A 10556-nucleotide genomic window follows, 5' to 3' on the forward strand; every position below is an offset into this window, starting at 1 on the left:
ATTCCTGCTCTAGTAAGACCCAATAATTTCTTTCTTGAGCTGTCTGGAATGACAAATGAACACTTTTCCCCACAATTAGTCCAGGACACACCTGTGCACGAAAACAGTTTAAGCTCAATATTCCAAACTTGCTGATACTGCCACACAGGTAATAAAACACAGCAGTGGAATAAATTCCTTCCTGCAAATGAGTTCTCACAAGCCTTGCTGTCTTTAGATTTAAGAACAGATTTTTTGGCCCTTTGTTGCTATGTTCTCATGTTTAACAGTGATGTCTCTTCATTTTTAAGTCACCCACTCTCCCCACAACACAACTCCTATAAATCCTACTGAAAACAAGCCCACCAAGTGCACACATTTTCCCCAGGGATGGATGAGTGAGAACAAACAGCCCATGTGAGATGTTGTTCACACCTTGTCAGTGCAGTGCTATAGCAAACTACAGGGGCTAGAGAAAGCAAAGCACAGAAATCTCCAATTATCAGAGCTGTGTATAAAATAATGCTGACACAGTTACAGGAAGAGAAAAGTGCTTTTACCAGCACTGTTTATTTCAGCTGGGATTCAAGGAAGAGGCAGTTTGGAAAAACTGCCAGAAGCAGCTTCACCTGCACTCCAACCTTCATAAGGGGTGTCCAAATAATGCACGAAGTCTGTAGCACAGACAGACCCGTGGACAGCATCGAGGACAGGAGCTGCAAGTTTGGCTCATGATGGCCAGAGATGGGAAAACCAGTCCCTGTTCTGACTGGTTTTCCTTTTAGCTGCCAGCACTGGCCATGATCAACTCCCAAAACATCACTTTGGCTCCCTCTTTATCAGACATCACAGATGTGATGTGATCACAGAACAGCTCCTGCAAGAAGTGCACAAGGTCATGAATTCTTGCTGCTGTCAGAGCACATAGGATGGAAACTGAGCTGAAAAATAAAAACCACAATGTGGACATGCAATTTTACACTGCAGGGCAATCCAGTAAAACTGGAAGCAATGGGGAGAAGGAACTTTTCTTGGTCCATGAACCTGAAGCGCAGTCTCTGATGTAGCAAATACTGTGAGGTTAACTGCACTTAAATGAGATCAGGAAGGCTTCATTTTGGATTTATCAGATTTACAGACTGTAAAACTGAAAATAAATAAATGAAAACTGCTGTCTCAGCTGAGCAAGAACAACCTAAAAAAAAACCACCAAGCAACCAATGTAGTAACAACCCACTGCTGTGGCTGACTTGAGAACAGGAAGATGCAGCAGTTACTCTTCCAGGATGCCCTAAAAAAAATGCTCTGAACAGAGACAAATGACTTTGCAACTATCATCAGAAATGTTTTAGAGTCTCCCTCCAACCCCCTTGCTCCACAAGAGAGCTATATTTGTTTAAAAAAACCACAAGCCAGAAATGTGTGATAAACACAAGTTCATGTTGTAGGTGATCCTACAACAGCTTGTGCAAGCTGGGATTGCTAATTCCTCTTTTTGGTCTGGGCAACAAATGTAAACTCAAGACACATATTAATGCCTGAAGATTCTCCTACGGTCCAAAGCTCCCCCAGCAGCTGCTGTGGGCTGCACACAGGGCACCACCACTGCTCCAACAGCCACACAGGAACATGGACTGCTCCAGCTCCACCTTCACATCCACAGCAGCAATAATGGATTTATTACTGTACCAAGGGTCCTTTTTCTTTAACGGAACATGCAACAGATTAATGGAAGAGCTGGATTTTAAAAAGGGCAACTAAAAGCAGAAAATAATCCAATACATTTATTCTAAAATAACTAAAGATCCAGGAGAAGCAACACTCCCATTTTACACAGCTTCACCGTGGTTTTTTAATTGTTTTAAAGTATAAAAACAATGCAGTTCTGCATGACAAATGTCAGTAAACAGTATGTGAATGTAAGACAGATGGGAAAAATAGTGACTTTCTTGAAAAAGTTTTAATGGCCATGACTGTTGAACAGTCAAATGAAATCTACATCAGAGATTTCAACTGCAATCAGTCTCAAACACAGACAAGTTCTGTGCGCACATATAATGCAAGAACAGCAGGTTCAAGCATGGATTATAAACCCAGATAAGCTGCAGGAAGACAAAAGTTGAAGATACCTGATAGTCATGGTAAGAGATTTAGATTTAAAACAGAAAGTTTGCCTTACACTGCCCAAGAAAAACCCTTTGAACCAAAGGCATATGGAACCATGATGAACCAATCATAGAGAAAAAGAGGTATTTTAATGTGAATAAAAATTATATTCAAGAAAAGTTACAACACAAACTTTTATCTCACCTCTGTGCATTATTTTATGCTTTTCTCTCAGATATGTGAGTCCTTTTATTACCTAGAGACAAATGAAAAAGAAATTAATTTAGGAAGCAGAAGAGAGAGTTGAATGTTTTGTCTGTACAAAAATTCCATCTGAAAGCAGCTTAACAGAAATCCCAAAATGTAATCACTGCCAATCAACACTGAGTTTTAATTTATACCTCCGCCTCAGAAAAACAAAGTCATCCAAGCCCTTCCTGGAAGTTCTGCATACAGAGCTTTTTGCAGAATGGAGATGAAAAGGTAATATTGAAAAATAAGGAAGTGTTAATTCAGCTCTTATCCAGAAGCATCAACTGATCCAAAAGCAGCAACTCCAAGCACACACACCAGAATGTGTTACTCATTCCAGTGCCCACAGTTACCACGTACAAAGATGCTTTAGAAGAGAAAGCAACAGACTGCAAAATCTGGGAATATTCCCTTCTCCCTCATCCCTCAGTCCTGGATGTGGCACTGCCCAACCAAGCCCCAGAGGTGCCCATTCCCATGGAGCCACTCACCGCAATGCTAACTTTGCCCAGGATCTGCTCTGGAATTCTCCCAGCCTTTTTCAGCACTTGATCCAAGGAGCCGCCATCCTAATAAGAAATATTTGAATAGTTGAACTTGAATCAAATTGCTCTAAAATATTTCAAACAGGGCTGTAAACTGAAGCCTAAATTTGTTTCTAAAAAAAACCCACAAAAAACAAAGTTGCTTTTCATGTCTGCTTTAACACTGTTGTAGTGCAAATCTGAAACAAATAAATCGCTCCTCAGGAGGAATCAGTCAGGTTTATGTTTATTTTAAACAAACATTTGGCCACTAACAACATCCACTCAAATAAACATTGCACACAATGCTCTTCCAGAGCAGCATTTCCATGGTTTGGATCTCCTTAAGGAAGCACAGTCCACAAACAGTGACAAGCAAGAAGGAAGGATTTCACAGGTTTCTGTAATTTTCAGTCCAATGCAATTTTTCTTGTCACAGCCATCCATGATAATCCTCCTCTTCCAAGGACAGAAAGAAACGACTTTATTGATCCTGATTATGGGGCTGAAAACTCATCATACTGGAAAAGACAGAGTTTTCTGCTTGAAAATCCCAGAATGATGGGGTTGGAAGGGACCTTTAAGTCAGCTCCTTCCACCCCCTGCCATGGGCAGGGACACCTTCCACTATCCCAGGGTGCTCCAAGCCCCGTCCAACCTGGTCTTGGACACTTCCAGGGATCCAGGGGCAGCCACAGCTTCTCTGAGCACCTGTGCCAGTGGCACCCCATGATCACAAGAGAACCCAGATCCCTGTTCCACTCCTCTCCCGGAGCAGATCCTACACACAGGAGAAGGTGCCTCTGTCAGTTCTGCAGGTCCAGGGTGACTCTTCCAAGGATGGAAGGTTGGTTTGGCACAGAAAGAACCAAAATAGGGAGAAATGTTTTTAAGGTTCCCTGGTAAGCCATGACCTTGTTTATTAGATTAAATAAACTGCCTGCATGCACACACACCCCCAGCAAAGGCAAATATATCCCACTGTTGCTAAGAGCTTTTCAAAAGGAAAACTGGGAAAAATGCTGTTTATTTTTAGCAACTGATTCAACAATAGACTTGTGCATAAGGTCTAGATTCTCTGGAGCAGAGAATATACAACCAAAGAAGAAACTGAAAAGTTATTTTTCAAATTTAAAACCATACCCGATTGTCTGGATCAGCACTGGATCACTCACAGTTATTAATATTTTTTTTACATAAAAATCCAACTGGAGTAATTAATTGCCTTCTGCCTTAACCTCCACTTTGGAAGTTTTCATCAACATTTACACATGGTGAAAGTAAAAAAACTGGAACACAAAGGTTTATTATTTGAGGACTAAAATCTGTAATTCTTATGAGAAGGGAAGTATATAAATACTTATTTGATCATGTATTTTTGTAAAAAACACACCCACATACTCCAAACTTGATTAAAAATACACCAGCAGAAAAAAAATATCTCCAGAAGTCTCCTGTAAAACCAGTCTGAATTTCTAGACAGCTGTCTCTGCTGAGACACTGGTAAATTAACCATAATTTTGTACAGAAAAAACCACTTTTTTTTCCCTTCCCTAAGGACCAGCCTTGATCCTAGACAAGGCTGAACACAATTCAGCTGCCTCGTGTTGGCTGCAGCCTTCAGTGTCTTGCAGGAGCTGCCTCCAGTCCTTTTGCCTGTTAAATACCTGCTGCTAAGCAAAGTTAGGCATTGATCTTGAATTTAGGTACCTAAAAATATCAAACACTCAAGTTCCATTCCTGTTCCACCTCCAACTTTTTGTTCATAATCCTACTTAGGTTTTGTAACCCACTGCTAAAAATAAGATTTCTGAGTGGTAACAACTGAAGAAAAAAGACCACAATGGAGACTTTCATCTAATCTTTTATCCAAAAGGAGATCAAAAACTACCAATGATCCGCATTAAGCTTAATGATAAATTAAGACTATAATTTAAATAATCCACCTCTCTTCTGATTTCATAACTTATTGATCAGTTGTTCTATGTGTGAAACACTGTATCCAGTCTGGCTTGGACCAGATTCAGCACTGAGCCACCAGATTTCATCCTGCCTTCTCTTAAATTGAAAACATTTGCTGTCAGACATAATATTCCTGTCAGATACATTATTCCCTGCTTAGGAACCTCCAAACCCTGACTGCTGCTGGTGGTTTTCTCATTGACAAATAAATTGAGGCTCCTTAGGCCTTTTATTTCTCCATATGATCTCCTGGACCACCATCTCTCTCTAGAATGTGATAACACACAAGCTCCTTTAGCAACTGCAGCTGTGCACATCTGTGACATTTAATATAATCTCAAACAATGCCCAGACAGTGCTTTTTAACACCTACTTTCCTCTTTTTCACTCTTCCCTTCAATTTTGAGAGCTTAACTTTCAAATTCCCAGCAGGAATTTGTATTTTGGGGGATGCACACCTTCCCTTTGGCTCTCACATGCCTGAAACCCGGATCGTGAGCGCTCGTTCCTAAGCAACCATCGATTCCTTCTAAAAATTCTGAGGGACCAGAGAAGCATTAAAACAATCACATGCACTTTCCAGAAAAAAATACAGCTTCTCTCCAAAGAAACAGTTCTTCTCAGGGAAAAAATAAAGAGGTCTTCAGCTGTATTGTGTTTCATATTGTTAAAAACCTCTACCAAGTGAGGAAACAAATTTGACTGTCCTTTAATTACAGAAAATTTACTTTTCATGTTTTGAGTCCATATGGCTGGAGAAAGGCAAACAGATGTCGAGAAGAATGTGTACTTTGTATTAAAATGAAACACAGCTAAAAATATTTTTTGGCATTAAAAGAGTTGTGTAAGATCCCTCTGGGCTTGTTCACTTTTCTTCATGTTTGCATTTTCTGTAAAACTTGGAAAAGGGACAAAACATGGATTCATATAAATAAGAAAAAATTAGAATCTGCATAGCTGCAGTATCAGAGTGATCTGGTCCATTCTGCAGAAAAAACAAAGCTGAACCCCAATCAGAACAAGTGTTTAAGTAGCAGGATTGGGTAAATATTTTGAAATACAGCAAAAGGATAAAAGAGAAGCAATTGGGAGGCCACATTTGTACAGGGCAGACACTGGAGAAGGCGATAAAACAGCTCCTATCAATCCCAACCTCGGATTTGCAGAGTAAATCCAAACCACATCTTTAGTCGAGCAGTGAACTTTGCCAACTGCAGTGCTGGTGGCACTGAGGGCTTGCCGGAAGGCTCAGTGAATAATCCCCAGTAAATATGCCGTTTCTGAGCACTCACCATGTGCTCCATGCAGATGGAGATCTCCCCGTCGCTGTAGAAGGCTCCATAGAAGCCCACAATGTAGGGGGAGTTGCACTCGTGCAGCACCTGCAGCTCCCGGATGATCTGGTTGCGGATGGCTGGCTTGATCTCCAGGTGGATTAACTGCAAAAGAAGCCACTCTTCAGGATTTACTTGTGCCATTCAGAGAGGTTTTCAATACCTGGCAGGCCCTGAGCCTGCTCTGATCTCAGAGCTGACTCTGCTTTGAGCATCTCAGCACCTCCAGAGGCCCCTTCCAACCTGAATTATTCTACAATTTATCTGTAAAATAATCCATCCTTGTTTTCTTAGTGGCCAAGGCAAAACACTAAAACACAGCACCCATGAAAAGGCAGGAATTTCATCCTCTTTCCACAAAATCCTTCTCCAGCAGAAACTTTTTGTTTCAGCACATTTCCTTAGGGAAATGTGTCAAAGGTGCACTGACTCAGAGGCAGCTGCTGAAAAATATCTGTACAGGTGTTTGTAAAGCATTAGTGGAAGGAATGAGCTGAACCTCCAATTAAAAATTCCCCAGTGCTTTTTCCCCACTAGACTGTTTATCCCATACAATACAAGTGTATTTCTCTTGTGAAAGGAAAGATTATGGAAAGAGAATGTCAGTTAATAGATGAAAGAAAAATTGCAATTCAGCAAACATCTCAGTTACATCAAATATTAACGAATTGGGCAAAATTTCCGGTTAAACCCACAGTAGGTGAAAAACAAAAAATCAATTAGATTGATTTAGTTCAAGAAAACCTCAGTGATTTGTGTATTTTTTAACTCTCACACCTCAGAATTGGGCGTTTTCCTTTGCTTCTCCCCAAACTGCCAGTGTCCTGAGCATAGTTTATTCTTAGTCAGCACATGCACATTTTCCTTTAGTTTTGCTGAAGATAACACTGTCCTCTTCTTAAAAAGAAATATCTTAAGTCTCCAACTTCTCAATCAAAAAAAATGGAAGCACCCAGTGTAGTAAAACCATGGGACCTGGGATGAGTGTTCTGTTCCCAGGGATACTGAGAGGAAGTGAAAGCCTCTCATGTAAACAAAATGAGAATTAAAACATCAAGCTATTTCAGTCAAAAAAAAATCTCAGTTCTCTTGCAAACTAGGTCACAACTGCCCCAGGTTGTAAAGCATGAAAAATACTCTCACAGAAGGACAATCCCCTCCTGCACAGAAACTGCACCCCAGGATGCAATTACAGAACAGGAGATGTCACTGAACTCCAGTACATTCCCTCATTCCCATTTCTTTGAGTTCTTTTCTTCTCCAGTCTCATCCAGAGGCCCTTTTCTGGTCTGTGCCTGTGTGAAGGAAGCTCTTAAGACAGGTGATACCTTTTCCATTCATCTAAACTTATTGGCCAGAACACAGAACATTGCCACTTTTCCCTAACTTCCAGTAACTTCTTTTAGGCCTTCTACTCCTCAGCGAGAGGGAAAAGGGAGGAACAAATGCCCATCCTTTCATTACTAACATGTGTGACACTATTTCTGAAAAACTGGGAAGCTTATGTAGGATAAGGAAGTGCAGCCTTTCCTACATTTGGAAACACATCCTCTTCTCTGCAAGTCTGCATTAAATAGTAATTTTTGTGTACCAACACCAATTATTTCTCTAAATAAAGTCACTGTATTTCAGAGACAATGTCCTTAATAAACATAATCCCCCAGCTGCTCTTTTTGAGCCCCTCACCTTTCTTGCCATTATGAGGCCAGAGGGTTTGTGAGACACTTTGAAGACCACACCACCGTTCCCTGCTCCCAGCTCACTGATCTTCTCAAAGTCATCATCCTTCAGCTCTCCAACTTTCTGCTTCTGGGTGAGGAATGCTTCCAGGCGCTTTCGCTGCTGCTCATCCAGCTCCAGCTCTTCCAGCTTCTTCTGAAGCGCTTCCAAATTTGTCCTGCACAAGAAAGAAGAGCAGCATTGAGCAGTGCTGTGAGAGGAAGAGTGAGGGAACAGAGGTCAGAGTTAAATCACTCCATTTTTGCACCTGCACACGTTATTTAGAAGGACCCAGCCTGCACAGTCACCACCATGAGATGTGTCACTGCAACTCTGATTTAAGTAAACTGTGTTTTATTTCAGATAAAACAATGGCAAACACATGATACCCAGCTTCCCCATCCGTGAGGTCTTGCCCAAATCCATGCATGTTGAGTTTCACCACCTCCAGGAGTGGCTTAATGACTCTGCATTTCTGGTCAGAGAGAGTTCCTGAATCACAGCACAGCACTCCACGCTATTTTTAGTTGTGTGTTTTCAAGGTTGTGTTGTAATTTCCTACAGAGTTTGCCTAAATGTTTTATTGACTGATTTTCACATAACTGTATAACCAATAATTCATTCAGAAGTTTCTTATTTTGGTATCACTACAAAGTCATCAAGCCCAGCCAAACACACATTCAAAACACAGTCACTGGAAATATAAGTCTTTGGCCCAAAGGTCTTAAGCTTATTTTTAATTTTGTTTAAGGACACATCTTCCGGAAACCTCGTCTTAACATCTTTAAGCAACAAAAAATAGAAAAACAAAACTTTATACAGTAGTTAAGTTTGGAACTACAGACACAAGTTCAGTTTTCCAGGAACATTTTAATAACTTCAGTTCCTATGGAAACACTTCATTCCAATATGACAACTTAAAAGCTCCTTTAAAATTTCCTGCTTCCAACTGCAACTATACGTTGCTGCAAGAGTAAATATTTAACAGCAAATACCTGTTTTGCTTTGCCAAATATAATGCAATGTTCCCAGGCAATAGTGTTGCTAGGATGAAGAATTTGAGGAAAAGAATCTATTTCTTCAGGAAGTATGAAGAATGGAACTACTTTCCATTAAAAAAATTAATTAAATTTCACCAGTAATCAAAACTATTTCTATTCATCACTTTGTAAAATGTTCACTTTGAAAATATGTTGTACAAAGGGACATCCTCACACCCAGTGAGGAGCTGGTCAGCAGAGAGGATGTGAGGCTGACGCTCCAAGAAACAATGACAAACAAGCAACAAACTCAGCTGAAAGACAGAGTGATGGGATAAAAACCCCTCAACTCACTCATTAGAGAGCCTGCACTCCCAGGCAGGGAAACAACCTTGGCTGGACTGTGTGCAAGGTTCAACTGAGGCAATTATTTTATGAAAACGAAATATTCCCAGCTCTTTCTTACTCCACAATCCCGGGAAAGGTTTAAGCGCCGCTGCTCCGACTCCGTTACTCAGTGCAAATCCAAGGGACAGGATGTCATTGCCACACTCACTTAGGAAGTGATTGAGCAAAACAGAGGAAACAGAATGAGACCTTTGATGGAAAGTTCTGCTCAGTGAGTTAATGTGACATTTATCACTCCAAGCATAAGATGACCAGGGCACACTGGTGAGCAAGTTCCACAAAACTCTCACCCTGGGCAAATGCAATTTGGCAAAGCTGCTCCAATCCTCAGCAGTCTGACAGAGGAAATTCTCATGTACTTACTGTGCTGCAGTCATACTACCACAGCTGTCTCTATCTTAGCTTAAAAATGAAGTATCTGCACCCAAATGAAATGATTTTTATACTCTCTTTTAAAGAGAAGCATTATTTCTGTCCTCATACCATATTTTATACCTGTATAATCAAACACCAATAATCCTGGAGTATCCCCACTAAAGAATCCCCATAAGCATGGCATCCAAGTTAATCTGTTTTACTGACCGTGTTTTAAAGGCTAATCGTTAAGAAAGAAACACATTTTTTGAAATTCAGAAATTCAAAACTGAATAATTAATCACCAGATTATTTTTCCCCCTCAAATGCACCCAGTGAAGCAAACAAATCCCAGCTTGAAGTCAAAGTGAGGTGTGTCTTTCCTAGAACATGCCTGAACCAGCTCTTCTTACACTGTGATCACAAGAGAAAAACTGAACCAAAGTTAAGCACCCCTTACTTTCCTACAATAAAATCCAGAGCAATGAATGCTGGACACAAACTCCATGTTCTACCCTGGAAAATCACTGTTGTGAGAAGACAGAACTCATGCCTTCATTATAATTTACAAGTTTTGAGAAGAAACTTGCTGTCATTTTAAGGATTGCTGAATAAGGCAGGGCTGTCCATTTGGAAAAAAAAACCAAACCAAACAAACAAAAAAAAAGAAACACAGAAAAAGGATGCAACAAGGCTTTCCTTGCTGTGCTTTGAAGAAAACAATTATTCAGTTTTTTTCTCAGGCAGAAGGGGGTTTTTGGCTTTGGAGACAACACAGAGATGCTCAAGCACATGACTTGGAGCAGACAGAATGCTGGTGTGATGGAACAAACAACTGTCATGCTGATGCTTTAGGAACAAAAAAATTGCTAGGATAGCATTTATCACATCTATTTAGTCTAATGTTTGTCTGGATGAAGTTCTTTTTTATAAGTTGC

General features: G+C 40.4%; 1 protein-coding gene across 1 annotated transcript in view; it reads right to left on the minus strand.

Moving 5' to 3' along the window:
- The window catches only part of MAP2K1 (mitogen-activated protein kinase kinase 1), a gene marked incomplete at its 5' end in the record, with an annotated part of 18362 nt that extends 10246 nt beyond the window's left edge, over nucleotides 1-8116 (minus strand). The window contains 4 exons of the mRNA XM_017736191.1: nucleotides 2290-2341; nucleotides 2829-2906; nucleotides 6116-6262; nucleotides 7844-8116. Coding sequence (XP_017591680.1) covers nucleotides 2290-2341; nucleotides 2829-2906; nucleotides 6116-6262; nucleotides 7844-8116 — 550 coding nt within the window. The remainder of the gene's footprint in view (nucleotides 1-2289; nucleotides 2342-2828; nucleotides 2907-6115; nucleotides 6263-7843) is intronic.
- Between the last annotated feature and the right edge of the window lie 2440 nt (nucleotides 8117-10556).

The sequence above is a fragment of the Corvus brachyrhynchos genome, unplaced genomic scaffold (assembly GCF_000691975.1).
Source record: "Corvus brachyrhynchos isolate BGI_N302 unplaced genomic scaffold, ASM69197v1 scaffold200, whole genome shotgun sequence".
Classification (NCBI taxonomy): Eukaryota; Metazoa; Chordata; class Aves; order Passeriformes; family Corvidae; genus Corvus; species Corvus brachyrhynchos.